General features: G+C 42.0%; 1 protein-coding gene across 1 annotated transcript; it reads left to right on the forward strand.

Annotated features, from left to right (window-relative positions):
• The first annotated feature begins 11981 nt into the window (after positions 1-11981).
• Positions 11982-22283, forward strand: LOC112025622 (protease Do-like 2, chloroplastic). Its single transcript, XM_065763876.1, has 17 exons — positions 11982-12116; positions 14716-14760; positions 15558-15665; positions 16313-16390; positions 16493-16559; positions 16757-16815; positions 17083-17182; positions 17988-18067; positions 19560-19616; positions 20211-20314; positions 20509-20596; positions 20707-20792; positions 20934-20958; positions 21075-21146; positions 21432-21482; positions 21563-21623; positions 21704-22283. The coding sequence occupies exons 1-17, from the start codon at positions 11982-11984 to the stop codon at positions 21946-21948; spliced, it is 1461 nt and encodes a 486-aa protein (XP_065619948.1). The 3' UTR covers positions 21949-22283.
• The last annotated feature ends 158 nt before the right edge of the window (positions 22284-22441 follow it).

A 22441-nucleotide genomic window follows, 5' to 3' on the forward strand; every position in this document is an offset into this window, starting at 1 on the left:
TGTTTGGGCCTGATTCAACTGTTATTACTACTTGTTCCTGCATATTTGTTTTTGAGTCACTGTTTGGGCCCGATTCAACTGTTATTGCTACTTGTTCTTGCATATTTCATATTTGTTTTTGAGTCACTGTTTGGGCCCGATTCAACTGTTATTGCTACTTGTTCCTGCATATTTGTTTTTGAGTCCGATTCAACTGTTATTGCTACTTGTTCCTGCATATTTGTTTTTGAGTCACTGTTTGCTTAGGTGGCTGTATTTTCTTTTTACAAAGAAGGAAGTAAAGAGAGCAAAGCAAAGGCTTACATAATATATGGAATGGGGTTGCCTTTATATATCCACACATATGGTTTTGGTGAATTTCATTTCATTGGTTAAAAAGAACTTACCCTGACTAAGTTTACCCAATTTATTAAATATAACTTTTTTTTTTTTTTTTTAAATCTATGATATTCTTTTTAGATGAGTCTAGAGAAGGTCACGATCATGACCTTCTCTACATTCATATAAAAAGAATATCCGAAATTCTTGTCCGTGGATACTCATACAAAGATTTTACAAAGCTAATATATAAGTAAATAACCGCCATTCATTCTAAAAGAAAAAAAAAAAAAAAAGAATTAAATAACCAAAATGCAAGCCCACTGCATGTTTGCACTTTGCACACAAAAGAGAGGGATGGGTAAAGATATATTTTTTAAAGTTAGATTACCCTTGAGCTTTGCCATTGATGTTTGATGATTAATAAATTTGCAAAAGACAGAAACAGAGAGATGTAAAAATGTAGAAGAAAACGAAGGTTGCTGATGTGGGGTAGGTCGTTAATATATTATGTTTACTAGTTATAGGCCTGTGCGTTGCATGGTTTTATGAAAAAAACTTATAAAATAAATGTATAAATAATTATATATTTTAATAGATTTAATAAAGATAAAAGAAAAAAATTATCAAGTGTAAATAATTATCTCACTAAAATAAGGGGTAAGACTTCTTCCTAAAACTAAATTAAATTGATAATTCCAAATTGAATTTTAAATTGATAATTATTTAAAAAAAAACATACTAAACAATTGATAAATCTAAATTAATATAATCTTGATAATATTCTAAATTAAAATTAAAGTTGATAATTCAAGAATACATATGTAGAACATCTTGATAATTTGATGTAACATAAAAATCAAATAAGAAAATTGTTAAAATTAATCTATTAATTATAACCATATTTAATCATTAATTACAAGACCTTAAACCTAACCATATAAATTAGATCAAAGCTAAGAAAATTAGTTTAAACAAAAGCCAACCAATACACAAAACCTAACCAATTTTAAAAAAACAAAATACAAAAACAAAGAAGGAGCCTTTAGAAACTTAACAATGTTTTCGAATATTTTGAATTCATTAATTAAAATCACATGAAGACAAAAAACCAATAATAATACTAAAGAAAATAAACAAAATGAAAATAATAATAATATTAATAAAAGAAGAAAAAATGCATACTTGCATTGTCATGGGATTTAGGCATTCATATATTGAAATAAGTTTCACTCCAAAAAGAATATATAGGATTATATATATTGGTAGAGTTCCATTTAAAATATAACTCATTTAAATCTTATCGAAATTGAAGATATCTATCAATGTGTTTGTTTTTATCCCATAAAAATTGGAATTAAGAAAAGATCATATGACTAGAATGAAAAAAAAAAAAGAAAAAGAGTTGATTCAACATAACGTAACATATAAAAAATTAAAAATTTAAAAGAAAAAAAAAAAGAAAGAAAGAGAATGTGGTTGATAGCTATAAGGAATTTTGATATATATATATATATATATATTTAAATGTCATCAACGTAAAAATTATCAAATTAATAGAGATATATACTGTTTTTTGGGATAGATAGAGATTATCAAATTATTGGAGATATATACTATTTCTTGGGATAGATTTATATTAATGACCTGTAGAAGAATTTGGATTATGCTTATCTTTAAATGTCATCAATGTAGAAATTATCAAACTAATGGAGATATATATTATTTTTTGGGATAGATAGAGATTATCAAATTATTGGAGATATATACTATTTCTTGGGATAGATTTATGTTAATCACTTCTTGAAGAATTTGGACTGTGCTTATCCCTTAATAATCAAGTTTTGTGGCTTGATATTCTGATAAAATAATATTAATTTAATAATATTAAAATTTTGAAAATTTAGATGATAAATATTGTGGGGCCAGAAAATCAGGTAGCCTCGGCCCACTCCAAGCCAGGCCCAAGGGCCCACACCGAGGATGCATGAAGGGTCCGAGGATGAAAGCGCGAGGACTAACCCCCGAGGAACATATCTGAGGAGGGGCCCGTCCTCGAGCTTTCGAGACCTCGGAAGAACGCGAGCACCTCCCCACCGAAGGGGACTCCTTGAATATCCGAGGAGGAAAGGGTCCAGTGCCACACGTCGGCGACGGGAGCACGGCGAAGGAGCGAGCCTTAGGCGAGCTGTCACCTCTGCATTGAATGCCCTCAACTAACGTCCTGGCCACATTAATGAGGATAGGACTCCTGAATAGCGCCGCCTTGGGTGCTGCAACCCACTAGAGGAACAGGGATGCGGCTGATGGGACAGGCCCTCAAGTGGTAGCCTGATTGATCGACAAATGGAGGACTAGGATCAGTTTAGAGGGGTATATAACGTAGGGAGTCCCTCCTGAAAGAGGGACGGAGGATCGGGATTAAGGAGTCCTGTAATAACCCATGCCCCTGAGGAACCTTTGTAATGAATCTTAAAAGAAATAATAAGAACACCAAACTTCGGAAGACCAGTCCGAAGAGCATCATTGTGCATCCCAATCCATGTTCAAGTTGATAAATCCACATGCAACCATGCAGGGCAGTTGTACCCTTTACTAAGACCTAGTTCTTGATCCCATACTCTACAAATTCATTGAAGGGCAAGCTAGGCTTGGGTCCACTCTCTTAATCTGAAGAAGTGTCCCAAACCCAGACCCTACAATTGGCGCCGTCTGTGGGAAGAACTCGTGCGTCAGTAAGGACAACAGCCAGGCATGGTAGGGTCAGACCCCTACCAAGGGAATTCACATCGGCATGAACCGGCAAGACCCCAACGCCCTAACGACTATGGCGACACAGGGCACGGCCAGAACGAGGAGAACGGACGATTCCGAGAAGGAAGCGTGCACACCTCGCAAACTAGCCAAAGCCATACGCATAGAAGCGGCTGCATGCCCTAAGGGGGCAATAATGACCCAGCCACGAGGCCGCAGGAAGATAAGAGTCACGCCTCTCAGAGGCAGGAAGGCAAGGTGGCCATGCAGCGAGAGATAGACGATCTCAAGAGAAGGTTACGCCATGCACAACGAAAGCGACCTGAACCCAGCCTCAACTTACCCTCTGACGATGAAAGTGATGACGATTACAGGCAGAGGTCGACGACACCCCCGAGTGAAGTTTTCTCCCACGAGGATGAGCGCTATCGGAGGCGTAGGCGTGGCAGTCCACCATCTAAGGGCTTGGGAAGCGACGCCATGAGCAGGGTGCTGGACCGGCTCTCCAAGTCGCCCTTTACGCGTCGCATAGACGAGGCGGAGCTCCCTCAGAGGTTCCAGCAGCCGACCTTCTCCATTTATAATGGCAAGACGGACCCCGTGGAGCACGTGAGCCAGTTCAATCAGAGGATGGCCATTCACTCTAAGAACGAGGCGCTGATGTGCAAAGTCTTCCCTTCCAGCTTGGGGCCTGTGGCAATGAGGTGGTTCAACGGCTTGAGGACGAATTCCGTAGACTCGTACAGACAGCTGACCCAGGCCTTTGGTTCCCGTTTTGTCACGAACAGAAGACCTCCTCGGCCCATGAGCGTGTTGCTGTCCCTGACCATGCACGATGACGAGACCCTCAAGGCTTACTCGGACAAGTATTGGGAGATTTACAACGAGTTGGATGGCAAATACAATGATGTTGCCATTAACACGTTCAAGAACGGGCTCCCGATGGGGCATGGCCTGAGGAAGTCCTTAATTGGTAAGCCCGCCACTAGCGTGCGGCAGCTAATGGACTGGATCGACAAATACAAACGGGTGGAGGAAGACTTACTGCAGGGCAAAGGGAAGGAGAAGGCTATCCCTCAGGAGAGGAGGGATTCCAGGTCGGACCGATATAACAACGCCCGTCCGAGAAGAGATTTCATAGGGCAATCTAGGGCGACAAACGCCCAGGCTGTTGGCGCTGTATTCCGAGAACTGGTGCACAGGGTGCTGGAAAAGATCAAGAACGAACTGTATTTCAGGTGGCCGAATAAAATGTCGGGAACCCCGAGAAGCGTAATCAGGACCGCTACTGCCAGTACCACCAGGACTACGGGCACACTACGGAGGACTGTAGGAATCTTTGGAACTATCTGGATCAGTTAGTCCGGGAGGGGAGGCTGAAGCATCTCCTGCACCATTCCAGTAGCCAACATGGCCAGACCTACCAGGAGCCACGGAGGGACACAGCCATGGGACAGCCTGCTGGAATGATCAATGTGATCTTGGCCGCGCCAGGAAGAACAGGCATGCGCCCCTCGCGAGTGCTGTCCGTAGCCCAGATGACCACCGGGGAGTCCCAATCAGAGCCAAAGAGGGCCAGAAGGGGCTGTCACCTGCTCTGACTTTCTCCGAGGAGGACAAGGACGGAACCACCCAACCCCACGACGACGCTTTGGTCATCACCCTCAAAATTGGGGGCTATGATGTCAAAAGGGTGATGGTGGATGGTGGCAGCGCGGTGGAGGTCATGTACCCCGACCTCTATAAGGGGCTGGGGCTAAAGCCCGAGGACTTGTCACCCTACAGCTCCCCCCTGATGAGCTTCGATGGGAAGCTAGTCACCTCGGAGGGCATGATTAGGTTGCCCATCCAGACCGGCCCGGAAGTAGTGGAGGTGGACTTTATTGTGGTGAACACGTACTCCCCTTACACTGCCATTGTGGGAAGGCCTTGGCTCCACACCTTAGGAGGCGTCGCCTCTTCCTTGCACCAGAAAGTGAAATTCCCGTCTGGAGACCGAATCCTCGAGATCCGAGGGTGCCAATCAATGGCAAGGCGGTGTATGGTCGCAGCCACCTCACGCCCGCAAGATACGGAGCCCTCGACCACCGTGGCTAAAAACTTATAGCAGCTAACCGCCTCGGTGGCACCAGCTGACACGGCCGCCGAGGAAACGAGGCTCGAAGGCCTAGAGAAAGTGGTCATAGACGACAACCAAGAGAGATTTTTTCAGGTCGGAACCCAACTGCCTCCCCGAGAGAAGGAGGAGTTGCTGGAGTTTCTCAAGAGTAACCTGGACGTGTTTGCATGGGACCCTTGCGACGCCCCAGGGATTGACCCATCCTTCATCTATCACCGCCTTAACGTCAACCCCTCGGTGATCCCTAAGAAGCAACCACCCCGACGCCTGTCAAAGGAGCACGCCGAGGCAGTTAAGGAAGAGGTCAATAAACTCAAGCGCGCGGGTGCCATTAAAGAAGTATTCTACCCCGAGTGGTTAGCCAACACTGTGGTGGTCAAGAAGAAGAGTGGGAAATGGAGGGTTTGCGTAGACTTCACGGACCTGAATAAAACTTACCCGAAGGACCCCTTCCCAATGCCATGAATAGACCAACTGGTGGACGCAACCGCAGGCCATCCTCGGATGAGCTTCCTAGACGCCTTTCAAGGCTACCACCAGATCCCATTAGCCTTGGAGGATCAGGAGAAGACGACCTTCGTGACGCCCATCGGAAACTACCACTACAAGGTGATGCCATTCGGCTTAAAGAACGCCGGATCTACTTATCAGAGGATGATGACGAGAATGTTTGACCCGTTGTTGGGCAAGAACATTGAGATCTATGTTGACGATATGGTGGTAAAGAGCAGATTGGTGTCCGAGCATCTGCGGGACCTCGGCTGTATATTCGACGTCCTCAGAAAGCACAGGCTGCGACTAAATGCATCCAAGTGCTCGTTTGGCATGGGATCGGGCAAATTCCTGGGCTACATCATCACCCACCGAGGGATCGAGGTCGACCCCGACCAAATCAGAGCTATCTAAAACCTAAGGCCTTCATAAAACCCCAAAGAGATCCAGAGGCTTACTGGGATGATCGCGGCCCTGAATCGATTCATTTCCAGGTCGGCCGACTGCTGTAGACTGTTCTACCTCTTGCTCAACAAGTGGAAGGGATTTGAGTGGTTTGAGGAATGTGCCACGGCCTTCCAACAGCTCAAGGACTACCTGGCCCAGCCACCTATTATGTCTAAACCAGAGGTCGACGAGGTCCTATATGTATACATTGCTGTGGCGAACCACGCTGTGAGCCTGGTGCTGATATGAGATGACGGTGGTGTCCAAAAACCGGTCTACTACGTTAGCAAGTCATTGCACGAAGTCGAGGTCAAGTACTTACCCTTGGAGAAAGCCATACTTGCCGTGGTCCATGCCACGCAAAAGCTGCCTCATTATTTCCAGGCCCACACGGTGGTAGTCTTAACCCAATTACCCTTGAAGTCCATACTTCGGGCCGCCGACTACACGGGAAGAATCGCAAAGTGGAATACTATCCTGGGAGCCTTCGACGTTAAGTACATGCCTTGGACTGCCATAAAGGGCCAGGTTCTGGCAGACTTGACGGTGGAGTTCGCTGAGCCAACCGTAGAAGTGGGAACCGAGGGAAGGACCGTTGACGAAAGGCCAGTTGGAGCGGTCTCTGTCTCGAGGCCACCACGCTGGAAAGTATATGTTGATGGTGCGGCAAACCAGAGAGGGTCGGGAGTAAGACTAGTCTTGGTGTCCCCTGAAGATCATGTCATAAGGAAATCCCTAAGACTCGGATTTCCAGCCACAAACAACGAAGCCGAGTACGAGGCATTATTGCAAGGTATGGCCGTGGTACAGAAGATGGGAGGAAAGTCAGTGGAGATGTTCTCAGACTCGAGATTGGTAGTAGGATAGGTAAAGGGAGAGATGGAGGCCCGAGATCCGAGAATGCAGGAATACTTAAGCCAAGTCAAGCACTTGCAGTCGAATTTAGACCCTTTCAGTCTGTCTCATATCCCTAGGGGAGGGAACAGCCATGCCGATTCATTAGCCACGCTCGCAACTTCCTCGGCAGACGGTCTACCTCGGATCATACTCATCGAGCACCTTGAGAGGGTGAGTGAGGCGACTAAGGAAGCGATCCCCATCCTTAGAGTCGGAGTGGGTCCCAGCTGGATGGACCCCATTGTGAGATTCCTCAAAGATGATATCCTGCCCCAAGACAAGTCAGAGGCTGAGAAAGTACGAAGAAAAGCTCCTCGGTTCTGGTTATCCGAGGACCACAAACTATACAAGTGCTCCTACTCGGGGCCATACCTGTTATGTGTCTACCCCGAAGCAGCAGAATTACTGCTCGAAGAGCTGCACAAGGGAATCTGCGGGAGCCACACGGGGGGGAGATCCTTGTCTCACCGAGCAGTCACACAGGGATACTGGTGGCCGGGGATGCAGCAAGAGGCCCAGGACTATGTCAAGAAGTGTGACCAGTGCCAAAGGTTCGCCCCCAATATCCATCAGCCAGGAGGGGTCCTTAATCCCTTGTCCAGTCCGTGGTCGTTCGCCCAATGGGGCTTGGACATTGTAGGGCCATTCCCCAGAGCGCCAGGGAATAAGAAGTATCTGTTGGTGGCCACGGACTACTTTACCAAGTGGGTCGAGGCCGAGCCATTGGCCAACATCAGGGACGTGGACGCAAAGAAATTCCTTTGGAGGAACATTGTGACGCGATTCGGGGTCCCCCACACCCTTGTCTCGGATAATGGACTCCAATTAGATAGCAAGGCCTTCAGAAGGTACTGTCATGAGCTTGGTATCAAAAATAGATACTCAACGCTCGCCTACCCTCAAGGAAACGGGCAAGCAGAGGCCGTCAACAAGGTCATCGTCAGTGGGCTTAAGAAGAGACTTAACAACGCTAAGGGGAGATGGGTAGAGGAGCTGCCCCACATACTCTGGACATACCGGACCACGCCCCGGCGGTCAACGGGGGAAACACCTTTCACCTTAACTTATGGTGCCGAGGTAGTAATCCCCCTGGAAACAAGCTTCCCGACACTAAGGACAAGCTCTTTCACCCCAGGCAGCAACGATGAACTGCTGGGGAGGAGCCTGGACCTAGTAGACGAACGAAGGGAACGAGCGATGATCTAGCTGGCCTATTACCAACAAAAGCTCAAGCAGGGGTATGATACCAATGTAAGGCTTAGACCACTAACACCGGGAGACCTGGTGCTGAGAAAAATCGTAAGGGCTGCTAAGAACCCTTCTTGGGGAAAGCTGGGACCCAACTGGGAGGGGCCCTACTGAATCACGTCAGTAGCGGGGATAGGTGTGTACTACTTAGAAGATCTAGATGAAAAACCTGTACCTCGTCCGTGGAATGTAAATAACCTGAAAAGTATTATTATTAATGAAGAAGCTTTTTTGGATTCAAATGCTTACCCTATTATGACTATGTATCTCGCGTCCTGACGACAAGACTAGGTGTTAAACAGAACCAAGGCATTGCATAGTCCTCAGACTCAATCCTATAGGGAAACTAACTACTTCGAGATATCCTGAGTGTTAGACAGAATCAAGGCATTGCATGGTCTACGGACTCAAGCCTATGGGGAAACTAACTACTTCAAGATATCCTAGGTGTTAGACAGAACCAAGGCATTGCATAGTTCTCGGACTCAATCCTATGGGGAAACTAACTACTTCAAAATATCCTAAGTGTTAGACAGAACCAGGGCATTGCATGGTCCTCGGATTCAATCCTATAGGGAAACTAACTACTTCAAAATATCCTAAGTGTTAGACGGAACCAGTGCATTGCGTGGTCCTCGGACTCAATCCTATGGGAAAACTAATTACTTCAAAATATCCTAAGTTAGGAAAGGATCAAAACCCTAACTAACCCTTGGGATATAAGGAGATTGACCACGCATACATTCTTTCCCTTTATCATTGTTACTGACGCAATTGTCCGACATATAATTCAAGTTAAAATCATGCAAACAAAAAGAAGAAAGAGGAAGCAGACAGCATGTAAACGAATAAATAACCAAAATAAGTAAAAAAGGGAATTAAGCTCCCATTACAACAAAGTGTCCATAGAAGTTACGTGGCAAGAGCCACCTTACATAAAAACAAAAAGAAAAAAAGGACAACAAAATAAAATGAAATGATATAAAAAAGCGTAAACAAAGGTCAAGCAAGCGGCAAAAGCAGGTTGAACCGGGGTGCCAGGGAATCTACTCCTTCTGCTCAGGGTGGACAGGGGCAACCTCAGAGTCCTGCGAGTCCTGGCCTAAGGGGACGGCCTGCAGGGGTACGGCGAGAATGGCTGCTTCCTCGGTGGTAGGGATTTGAGCATCGGATGGGACCTCCGCTACCTCTTGGGGCACCTCCTCGCTCGGATTTTCCCTTACTTCAGCGGCCCCCACCTCGTCAACAATCTCCCCAGCCTTAACGCCATCAGGGGCGGCCTCGCGGATAGCAAGGGGGTGGTACACGCTCTCCGCCTTCCACAGGTCGGACGTGGCCTCCACCCCAGCTTGCTTGAGGGCCTCAGCCCAGACTTGGGAGCAGTATCGCCTACATAACCCCGAAACTTGAGCTTTATAGAGGGCCTCTACCTCAGCCACCCCATCAGCGTAGGCTGCAGTCTCGACCTCCTCCTTGGCGGTCAGGGCCGTCTCCCTGCCAAGATCCGCCTTGACCTTAGCCCGCCGAACCTCGTCTCTAGCCCACTCTGCCTCCCTCTGTGCCCCCTCGGCCGCAGTCACCTTAGCCTACAGATCTGCGATCAGATCCCTCGCGATCTGCAGCTGCTCCTCCGCCTCGCCCAAGCGCCTTGTCTGCTTCTTGGTCTGGTTCTGGGCACCCTCAAGGCCAAACTCTGCACTGTCCCGAGCCTTGGTCATCGCCTTCAAGTCCTCTCGGGCCTTGGCAAGATCAGCCTCGGAGTTCTTCAGTATCTGCGTAGCCTGAAACCGCATGTTACGCTCCTTGTTGAAGGCCTTCCCCTAGTCGTTGGCCTCCTCCTCCAACCTATAGATGGCCTGGACAGCCTGCTAGAGTAACCAATGCGCTATAAGCCCAACAAAAAAAAAAAGGGGGGGGGGGGGAGGGGGGGGGGGAAAGGAAAAGAAAGGAAGGGGAGTCAGAGTTATAGTTCTTACCATCCCCATATATCGCTTAAGGCTGAGGAAGATCTGCTTGCTCCTTAAAGAGTTCAGCTCGGCCATGTTCGCCGGGAGCAGCAGGCATCTCTCTAGCGCATCGGCCACATGCGCACCTTCGCCCTCATTAAAGTCTCTGAGGGAGGCGTCATCCCTCAAGGGCTCTCCATGGAGCATCGGGGCTGGGAGCCAAGCCTAAGCCTCGGATGAGGTGTCGACGACCTGCCTTTCTTAACTTTTGCCGCCTATCTTAATCTGCTTGGACGGCCGCAGAGCGTTGTCCTCCTCCTGCGAGAACAATGGCTTATCCTCCATAAGCCTTTTGCCCTTATCCTTCTTCTTCTTGGGGTTGGCAGACACAGACCCAGAAGGCTGGCTCGTTTGGGAAGGAGGAGGAGGAGGAAGCTTTTGCTGAAAGAAAGTCGACCTAGTCTTCGGAGGAGGAGAGGGAAGCTTCTGCTGGGACTTCCTTGGTTGGCCTTCGATCAGGTCCACCAAACTGGTGGGGGGCTTCCTCTTGTAACCCATTGTTGGCAGAGGAGGGCTTTCTGAAGCGAGAAGGTCTTCTTCGGTCAAACAAGGGTCGCCCAAGTTCCCGGGAGGATCCTCAGACTGATCAAGCTGGGCGAAAATGTCGAACGCGTCCTCCTCCCTCTCTGGAGCCTCCTCGGTAGCCTCGGCGAATACCTGGGAAGAAGAGGGGATGGCTACAGTAACAACTTCTAGTTCGGAGGGCCCCTCGGGGAACTGAAATCTGTCCTCGGTCACAGTAATTCTCTGAAGCCGAGGGTCGTTGGCTCTTATCACGTGCTTCAGAACCGGGAATGACTTCTGGACAGGAGTATACCCCAAGATCTTGTGGGCGGCCCTAACTTGGTTGTCGTCCTCGTTTATATAGACTGACGCCCTCAGCACCTTCTGCAAATCCTTCCGGTTGACCAGGTGGAAGTGGCGCTCAAAAGCATGCGGGTCTGCAAAGGGAAAACACCACCACGTTAGTAAAAGAGAAAAGGGGAAGAAAAAAGACGAGAACTTGTAACCCCTCCTACTCCTACTGCCCTACCTGGTATTCCTTCCGTTGTTGGGCAGTGAAGGCCATCGTGTCATTCCCCAGACACGATAAGGAAATCCTCGTTTAGCCCCTTACTGGACTCAGGGAGGCACTAGATGAGCTGCACCCTGTCGTCCCTCGTCTTCAGATAATAAGACTTTCCCTTAAGGAGCTGAAGGTTGTAGCACCAGTTCACGTCATGGTGGGTCAACCTTAGCCCCATCTTCTCGTTCAGGGCGTCTATACAGCCCAAAATCCTAAAGACGTTTATTCCACACTAGGTAGGGGCCAACCGGAAGTGCGTGAGGTAGTCCCTCATCACCGGCCCCATGGGAATCGTCATCCCTCCTTTGAGGAAGGCGACAATGGGTATGACCACTTCGCCCTCCTGTCTTTGAAAGAGCCACTTCCCATCCTCACAATATCTCAGACCTACATTACCGGGAATATTATAGTCGGCGATGAATTTCTCCATTGCCTCCTCAGTGTAGACGTATTTCTTAAACCTACCCATCCCAGTTGACGCCTAAAGGAACTAAGAAAGAACAGGTGAAGGAGAAGAAGGAGTAAAGGGGAAGAGAGCTCAGAGAGGGATAGAACGACTTACTGGAAAGAGGAAGAGCTCCTCGGACAGGCTTTTTGTGCTGGAGATGTAAATGAGAGTGTGGCTAAACTCAGGATGGACGCGCGAGAATTCTTGATTGCAAATAAGGAACAGGAAGAAGCGGTTCGAATGGGTATTTATACCCCAAATAGAAGAGCCATGTGGGTTTTCTCACCCATAAACGCGAGACAAATCTCCACCGTTGGATTGGTAACGCCTCGTTAGACGTGGGGAGCACAGAGCCGCCTGAATTTAATGATGGGCACGTTGCGCGCTCTGAAACGTCAGCAACGCGCCTTGGGCAGATGAATAGCCCCCAGTGCTGACAGGAGGTGTAAGGTTCAACTGGGCACGGAGCAGGCCCGAGGATGTCAAAATCCTTCTCCCCGCCCGAGGATGCGTGCAGCAAGATTTTGAGGGGCTATTGTGGGGCCAGAAAATCAGGTAGCCTCGGCCCACTCCAAGCCAGGCCCAAGGACCCACACCGAGGATGCATAAGGGGCCCGAGGATGAAAGCGCGAGGACCAACCCCTGAGGAACATATCCGAGGAGGGGCCCATCCTCGGGCTTCCGAGACCTCGAAAGAACGCGAGCACCTCCCCACCGAAGGGGATTCCTTGAATATCCAAGGAGGAAAGGGTCCAGTGCCACGCGTCGGCGACGGGAGCACGGCAAAGGAGCGAGACTTAGGCGAGCTGTCACCTCTGCATTGAATGCCCTCAACTAACGTCCTGGCCGCATTAATGAGGACAGGACTCCTGAACAGCGCCGCCTTAGGTGCTGCAACCCACTAGAGGAACAGGGATGCGGCTGATGGGACAGGCCCTCAAGTGGTAGCCTGATTGATCGACAAATGGAGGGCTAGGATCAGTTTAAAGGGGTATATAACGTAGGGAGTCCCTCCTGAAAGAGGAACGGAGGATCGGTATTAAGGAGTCCTGTAATAACCCATGCCCCTGGGGAACCTTTGTAATGAATCTTAAAAGAAATAATAAGAACACCAAACTTCAGAAGACCAGTCTGATGAGCATCATTGTGCATCCCAATCCATGTTCAAGTTGATAAATCCACATGCAACCATGCAGGGCAGTTGTACCCCTTACTAGGGCCTAGTTCTTGAGCCCATACTCTACAAATTCATTGAAGGGCAAGCTGGGCTTGGGTCCACTCTCTCAATCTGAAGAAGTGTCCCAAACCCGGACCCTACAAATATTATCTAAATTAATTTTTTTTTATGTTAAATATTATCCCCTAATTTAAGAAATATATCCTAACAAATAAAAAAAATAATGTTAATTAGATGATAAATATTATCTAAATTAAATTTTTGTATGTTCAATATTATACCTTAATTTAATAAATATATCCTAACAAATAAAAAATAATTTTAATCTAATTTTATTTAATGATAAGAATAAATTAGAGTCTTAGTAGTATACTATTCTTTTTAGTTCTTTAAAAATCTAAAAATTTAATAAAATTTCTGCAATTTGGTGAAGCTTGCCCGTGCGATGCATGGTTTAATCAAAATTCATATGTAAACTATAAAATAGATAATTAATGATTATTTTACTTTTAAGTTATATAATGAATGCATATTGTGTAAGACTAATGTATTATAAAAGGCATATATATAATAATAATATTATAATAATAATAATAATTGAATGGAAGATGGTAGATAGTTTGTAACTAATATGAAAGGAGATACCTAAAATTTAAGGCTCAAATAATATTTAAATGGAAAAACCTTAAATTTAGTAATTAAAAACTATCCAAAAAATGATTGAAAGCATATTTAAGTGGAAACATTAATTCAATAATTAAGAACAATTTAAATTAATAAACATTTAAGAATTTGAAGTAGAGAGACTTACAAGAAAATTTAATTTTTGTCCTTGAAAGCATGGAAGAAGACACCAAAACTTGAGTGGTTTTCACCATACCAAAAAATTATAATAAACAAAGAGGATGTGTGTGTATATATATATATAAACTTCAAGAGCCTTTTTTTTTTTTTTTTTGGGTTGAGAAAAACTAAGAGTTAAGACATTGGTAATAAGTTTTCATCCACAATTGAAAATATAGCATTGAGATATGATGAGAATTGAGAAGTTATACCTTTCAATAGTAGGTCGTTTTTGGCCTATGAACAATAATCTATATTATTTGATCTCAACCTCTCTGTGTAATTATTAACAAAACAAAATAAGTAGCACAAAAAAAAAAAAAAAAAAAAAAAAAAAAAGAATGGTTTGTTATTAGACCATATATTTGATTCGCCAAATATACCAAGTTCTATTTGAGTATGAATGCTTCAGGGAAGTTTTCCTTTTTCAATCTACGTGAGATGCTAGATCTTTGTAATTGTCATTGTTAATTAATGAATTCCGTGTACATGGGTTGTGCCCCTGTAGCGCATTTTTTAATGAATTGATTTTACTTATTAAAAAATCACTAGTCTAAACTTTAAAAAATTCATATTAAAACAATGGATGCAGTGCCTTGCATATGGAGCTGCTATTGCCTGTTATCATTAGAAATAGGTAGAGAGGATTCTATTCTAAACATGCAGCACCTTGCCTACAGAGCCCCAATTTCTCACTGTGAGCTTGGAACTTGAAATACTTAAGTTTACCAACTAGCCGAGAAATCAGCAAGTTCCATTATTAATCTTAAACTTTTAGTACATTGTGTCAATTTTCATATATTTATTTTATTTTAATGTTTCGATTAATTTACCATGTAAGCTCTGGTATAAGTTTCCTGAATTCAATGATGTCATTATCTATTTCTTCAATGATCTTAGGTAAAAGTGAAGAGAAGGGGAGATGATACAAAATATGTTGCTAAGGTATGCTCCTTCAGAAATTACCTTTGTGTTTTCTAGCGTCCTTAAACATTGTGAATTGGTGTATTATGTCTGGTACAACAGCGAGCATAAATGGACTCCTTGGAAGTAAAATGGATTCCAGGGATGTGAGTGTTGGTGGCTTGTTAAATGGGTCACTCGCCTACAATTTCATCAAAAGGATTTTGGTTCTTAAAATATATTGTTGGGTCAAAGCAAAGGGCACTAAAGTCAAACACAATCATTGGGATTGATGCTTATTGTCAAAAGAAAAGATGAAAGACTGTTGCTGAACTAAGCAATGAATTACATTGGGTAGAATGTTCTTGAATGAAAATTGTCTTTAATAACACAATGAGTATTTTTTTTTACAGCTGATATTTTGGCTAATTATTTGGCAATATAGAGCCATTAACCTTTTTTAGATGGTTGTGCTTTGACTGGCATATTCAAGATCAAACTTGTGGTCCTAGTGCTTGACTCAATCTTGCCAATCTTTTTAATTCACAAATTTCAAGCTAAGTGCTTCTGAGTTGCTTGATTTGAGTTTTTCTGTTTAAGATGGTATGGTGCTTATTACACTTTGGTAAGATGGTATTATACTCCTAAGTTGCTTGATCTATGTTTTTTATTAGTGATTTTTGAGGGACTTAAATGTGCTTGAACTTATGTAACTTTAAGTGATTTTCTTGTCACATTGGCAAACGAAATAAAAAGATATTTTCAATTGCATAACTGTTGGGAATTTACTGAGTGCTTCCTCAGTTGTTCACCTTGATACATAATGATCTTATGTACAGGTTTTAGCAAGGGGTGTTGATTGTGACATAGCTCTGCTTTCAGTAGAAAGTAAGGAATTTTGGGAAGGAGCAGAACCACTCAATTTTGGGCACTTGCCACGTCTTCAGGTCCAAACTACCCCTTTTTATTGTAGGAATGCTACCATATGTACTTCTTATTCTTTATTTGTCTATTTGGGCCACTCTGTGATTTTGCAATGCCTTTGTCAAAGATTTCAAAAGCCATCAGTGTGGTAATAACCTTGATGAATCTAGATGGCTAAGGAATTAATATTTGCACAATTAAAAAGTTTTCATCAATCAACAGGCATTGGGTTGAGTTCTTCACCTGAATTGAAAGGATGATTTCCTGTAGTATAACCAAACAACTGTTAACTTTATTACATCACAATTTTTTTTTGAAAACCAATATTTAGCATCTACTTCATGACCCTCTGAACTTATAGAAAGGTTACATCCATTCCGTGATTTTAGAAGCTATATCTGACCACCAAGTCCATAATTGACATAAAATATTCTGGGATTAAATACAGTTCCATATTTCTTATTTGAAAGTTGCTTAGAGCCATGGTTGTAACACCTATGCCAAGGTTATTTAACTTGCTTAAATTATCAAAATGTGAAAATTTCCAGCTAGATGTAATTTTTTTTGTTGAGATTTTTAATTCATAGTTTGGAAATTTTCTTTCTACTTGCTGTAAACATCTCTTCTAGGAAAATATTTTAAACTGCTCTTTATGCCACTTTCTGAGCAGGAAGCAGTAACTGTTGTAGGATATCCCCTTGGAGGAGACACCATATCAGTGACAAAGGGAGTAGTATCACGTATAGAGGTTTGATTTCTAGTCACTTTTGATGCCATCAATAAGGCCAGTGTCATGTTGTCTTGGAACATAGTTTATATGTCAAGTTTCTTACCATTTTTATATTATCAGGTTACATCATATGCACATGGATCATCTGATTTGTTGGGAATTCAAATTGATGCAGCAATAAATCCTGGTTGGTAGAAGACTTAGATTTATAACTGTAATCCTTTCATGTTGAAACATTCCAATTGACATATTTTCAATAGCTCAATTTTTACAACTCCCCCTTCCCCCTTCTTTTTTTTGTCTGAATATCATTTCTCTTTTTGGTATTCTAAACATTATTCCATATCATTGTGATAGCAACTGCTTATACTTGCTAGATTTTAGGTAATAGTGGTGGTCCTGCATTCAATGATCAGGGGGAGTGCATTGGGGTGGCTTTTCAGGTAAATTTGCTGGCACATTGTCAAAGTTAATATTTCATTGTTTAGTTGGGCTTAAATTCCTTGGATACATATCTCTAATTGTAACGTTCCTTCCACTTGCTACCTTGGGCAGAATGCAACATGCTTGTCATGCCAAGTCATTTTCTTAGTTATGTTGACTGATAATTCTTAATATCTTTTGCTCATGTCTATGCAAAGACCACTTGTTCTTATATCCAGATGCTTATTTTTCTGGTCTATTGTTTTTTTACAAGACACTTCCTTTAGGTTTACAGATCTGAAGAGGCTGAGAATATTGGATATGTGATTCCAACTACGGTTGTGTCTCATTTTCTGGATGACTATGAAAGGAATGGGAAATACACTGGTGAGAATCTCTTCTTCACTTGCATATACATAAGGGGCATATTTGGGGTGCTTTTTTGCAAGATCAATGCATGGATTTTAACAAAGATTAATAGTGCAACAGCATCTAGAAAGCAAAAGCGTAGACTTCTCTCATATCACTTTAGGGATGTAAAATTATTTTATGACCCTCAAAGCGATTATTCCAATTCCTCTCAACTTTAGTGACAATCAGATTGTTGTAAGAGCAATATATGAATTGCAATTTTATACTTTATCCTTAAACAAGAATTTTTCCTTCCTAATCTGATTTAGCCTCTACACTTTATAAGTGGCCCTTGTGTTCTGTTTCCACACCACCACCCCAACCCCCCACCACCCCCACCCCCCCGCAACCCCCGCACCCCCCAAAAAAAAAAGAAAAAAAAGTTGATGTTTCTTGTCTTTGCCATATTATGGTAAAGCTGTTTCTTCATAGGTATTTTTGTTGTAGACATTATACACTTAGCCAAATGTCTGCATAATTTTGCTTTATGATGTTTACCACAAATGCTTGAGCTAGACTAGACAGAAGCAAAGATAAATGTAACTGAGTGATGGTAGTAGTAGATCTCAGTAGCATGAATGCCTTTAAAATCTGTGATCCACATGTAACACATGCTGTTAATTATTATTATTATTTATCTATTTCATATTACTGACTTTACCCCTCTTTTTTTTTTTTTTTTCTTAAGTTTATTTCAAATATTATCATTCAGTGTGATTCTTGTTACTCAAAGAAGTAATACATGAAAATGTGCCAAAAAAGTTTAAAATTTAATTTCCAGGTTTCCCTTGTCTTGGCGTCTTGTTGCAAAAGTTGGAGAATCCAGCCCTACGTGCATGCTTAAAAGTACAATCTAATGAGGTATGTGTCTTTACCTAGTTTAGAGGAGTTTCTTAAATCTGTTAAGAGTAATATAAAGATCTGTACACATTTTGTAGATATGTCATCTGCTATGAATATGGTAGACTTTCAGTATGCATTTTAAGTTGTCTGCATTATTTATGGTCTTTGTAATATTTTACACCAAAATTTTTGTAGGGTTGTGTTCTGAAAAGTTAATACCTACTACTAAAAGTCTTTCCTTTTGGTGGGGTAGTGATGGCACAAAACATTGCATGGCTAGAGAAGAAGTATCCTCTTTAGAAGCCTAAGGCAAAGCCAAACAAGAACTGTTTTTGGTCTGAGAATAAGTATCCATGATAGTTAATTAGGTCATTAATATTTTTATCTTATATTTTATTTGGTTTTTCTACGGTGAAGGGTATCTTTGTAACTTGCGATTGTTGATTTTGGGCATTGAGTTTAATTTTGTCAATAGGTAAGTCTTATTTAGCTTATGGGTTTTTATGTGTGGGCTTGGTTGTAGAGTCTATAATCTATACGAGTGTGTCATTGCGCTCAAATAAGAGAAGAGTTGATTCATAGAAAAACCGAGTGCCTTATTGAGGCAAGTTTTTGGCACTCTGTTACTATTCTTGAAATTGTTCACGGGTGTTGTTGATGCTACTGTTCACGTGCACTATTTTGTATACTGTTCATAACTAATGGACAAATTCAAAATCAATTTCTTCTCACCTCTTTTGCAATCTTAGATAAATCTTTTCCTTCTCTTCCAAAAGTCTAATCATTCTTGATCCTCAGCCCTACTTTCTAAAGTTCCTGAATTCTCAAATTCTCTAAACAAGAACTACACCACAAACACTGTTGACAGATCCTCTAATCTGTCTTGCATCAGCTAGGATCATTTCTGGTGGTCCCAGGAAAGTTGGTTGGGTAATACTTAGGGAGAGAGAGAGAGAGAGAGAGAGAGAGAGAGAGAAGGGGGGTGGGGGGGTGCTGTCAGGAGATGATAGGATGAAAGGAGTTGAATATGTGAAGGAAAGAGTGGAGGCTAAGAAAAAAAGTGAAAATGCCAATGAGGATGTCAAAACAGGAGGAAAGGAAGAGGTTTGATGTCTGTTATAAAGATCCAATATATAATTAATGGATTTGATAAACATTGTGGTCAAAGAATTGCAAATGGCCAAGGTGATGAATGGGATTTTCTATGCAATTTTGTTGACATGAAAGAGTAGAGTTGAGGTGTTCATATGTAGTTGTTGTGTATAGATCATGTAATGTTATTTACTTCGAAAAAAGTGTATATAGATCATGTAATGCATGAATTGCCTTGTCTAGTATTTAATTTTCAGGTTTGGTTTGAATATTAAATTAACTACTTTTTTCACATGGTACATATGACACAAACACAATACTAATTCTTATTTTTATCCTCATGTGAACTTGGTAGCTCTATATCTACTAATTAGTTTAGTTTTCTCACACATTTCCTCTTGATATCTGGCTTTTGCAGGGTGTACTGGTACGGAGAATTGAACCTACTTCTGATGCACATAGTGTCTTAAAGGAGGTAAGCTTGCAATATGCAGCTTCCAGAACTAGCTGCACTTTAGTTGCACTTCTACATTCTAAAGCAGTCACTTCAAAAGGACCGTTGGTTCATTAGTGCTTCTTAATTTATACAGCTTATTAGATCTTTGATCATATTGATCTTATTTTTCTGGATAGTCTGAAAGCTGTTACAGGCAAGGGGTAAAGGACTTTGTGAAATCAAAAGCTACTATATTAGGAGAGAAGTCAATGGAAAAACAATGCTACATGAAAGAGGCTCCTAAGCTAGCTCTAGTGTCAAAGCATAATCATAAAGAGGCATTTTAATTTAGTCTGGTCCACCTTGCACTAGAATTTTATAATCCATCTCATATTTCCCTCTTATTCATGGGCATCTTTCCTGCATTATCCTTGTTTTTAGATATGTTTGTTTTATCAAACATTGTCGAAATTTTTCATAATTTTATCTACCCGACAAAACCAACTCGCCTACCAACAAGAAGAAAAAATTAATTTAATATAAGTTTTTCTGATTTGGCCTCCTCTCTATAGTGTACCAAACAATGTGAGTCTTCATATGTTAGGAACTTCAATTGTACTTTCTCTTTTCCAGGGGGACGTGATTGTAAGCTTCGATGATGTTCGAGTAGGATGTGAAGGAACAGTGCCGTTCAGAACAAATGAGCGCATTGCATTTCGCTACCTCATTAGTCAAAAGTAAAAGGCCCTAAATCTCTACTGAGGAATTATACTCAGCCTAGCACTCGTCCATTTTTCAGTCTCTTCATGCCCATGACATTCATAGTGATTCTTTCCTGTAGTTTTTTCTCCATATCCATATTTTAGTGCTGTGACATTTTCAGGCCATCCTAATAATATTTGTCATTGTGAATAATGATTCTCTCGTTCAGATTTGCTGGTGATGTGGCAGAACTTGGCATTATTAGAGCAGGAAACTTCATGAAATTGCAAGTGGCTTTGAATCCACGAGTTCATTTGGTATGCATCAGAAAGTTTATATGTATGTAATGATGGAGTGCATTTATGTCACTTTTGTAAGTTTCATGTTGTGATGCTAATTAATTTGGGTTTCTTATGCCCTTACATAGGTTCCCTATCATATTGATGGAGATCAGCCTTCTTATCTAATAATTGCTGGTTTTGTGTTTACTCCACTCTCAGAACCACTGATAGAGTATGTTAGTTTTCATTCCTGGCATCACAAAAATCTATTTGTAGATGCATTTTCCCTTTTCATGGCTACATGTTTTATTTTTGGAAGACTACTAATTCTAAGAATAAACTAATGCTTTTTTCGGGATTTATTTATCTACAGTGAGGAGTGTGAAGACTCTATAGGGGTAAGTTGTTTATAAAGGACACTTCTAACCACAATTATATTGTCAACTAATATTTTATGACCAGAGTCGCATAACATTGGTTTGAAGTTTAATCTGTTGTTCTTTCTTGTGGTTAGTTGAAACTGCTGGCAAAGGCACATTATTCCTTGGCAAAGTTCAAAGGGGAGCAGATTGTGGTCTTATCACAGGTTAGCTTCATGCTTTCTTTCTTCTCCAAATATAGGCAGGATTGTTGATACAATGTTGAATTATATCCAACATTGTACAAGTAGAACTTAATGCTTCTTTATGCTTTGCTTCTTTTATTGGTTTAAGGGACAGGCATAGGTTCTGTATCCTGGTTATTTCTTCGTTTTACTTGGGAAGAATTATATATCCAATTGCATTGTATTGAACTGCTATTCTTCTAGGGAATTTAAGTTGTGGACCTGGTGTTTTAGTACAGTTTTGCTTACCTTTGTCTACATTGATAGGTCTTGGCAAATGAAGTGAACATTGGATATGAGGATATGAGCAATCAGCAAGTAAGTTACCAATTACCACTTACAACTTTGACATGCAATGTCAATTCGTGCATATGTATACTAAGACAAAAAAATTGCAGGTTTTAAAATTCAATGGAACTCGAATAAAAAACATCCGTCACCTAGCGCATCTTGTTGATTGTAAGCGGCAGCATCCCTCATTTGTTTCCTGTCTATTTTTTTTACTCTAATTTCTTATGGTTGTCTCTGCCTTTAAGCAGCATGCAAGGATAAATATCTAGTTTTTGAATTTGAAGACAATTACGTTGCTGTTTTGGAAAGGGAAACAGCTAGTGCTGCTTCCTCTAGTATTCTCAAAGGTTATGGGATTCCGTCAGAAAGATCTTCTGATCTGTTGGAGCCATATGTGGATTCATTGGGAGACAACCAAGCAATAGATCAGGATTTTGGTGACAGCCCAGTTTCAAATTTGCAAATTGGCATCGATGCACTCCTCTGGGCATAGTTACCGTAAGTTGAAAGGTCAATCTCATTTTTCTCAGCAGCCATACTTGGGAAGCATATGCCTCCAAATTGGTTGCTCGAGCATATTCTCTTTTTTCCTGCTTACATGTTTTGTTTTTTCTATTTTTTATTTAATTTTTTTTTTTTGGGGGTTGGGGGGTGTTAATTAGCTTTGATTGTAACAATTTTCATTATCTATTATATCGATTAGGGAGAACATAGTCTGTATGAAATTACTGCCATTTTGCCATGAAAGCAGTGATGCACTGATTTACAATAGTGTTCAATGATTAATTATTCAACGTAAAAGGAAAGAAGATGTTTTTTCTGATTCAAGTTTTATGCTTTTGCTCAACTCTTATATTTGTATTGCAATTACTTGCATTAGATTAGTATCATAAAGCATGAAAAGGGGTTTGTTTCATTGATTGTATAATCTCAATGGGTATCACATTCAAAAGTCGTAATGTTGACTAAAGTTTCATTTAAGAGTT

Source organism: Quercus suber, unplaced genomic scaffold (assembly GCF_002906115.3).
Source record: "Quercus suber isolate HL8 unplaced genomic scaffold, Cork oak 2.0 scaffold_529, whole genome shotgun sequence".
In the NCBI taxonomy this organism is placed as follows: domain Eukaryota; kingdom Viridiplantae; phylum Streptophyta; class Magnoliopsida; order Fagales; family Fagaceae; genus Quercus; species Quercus suber.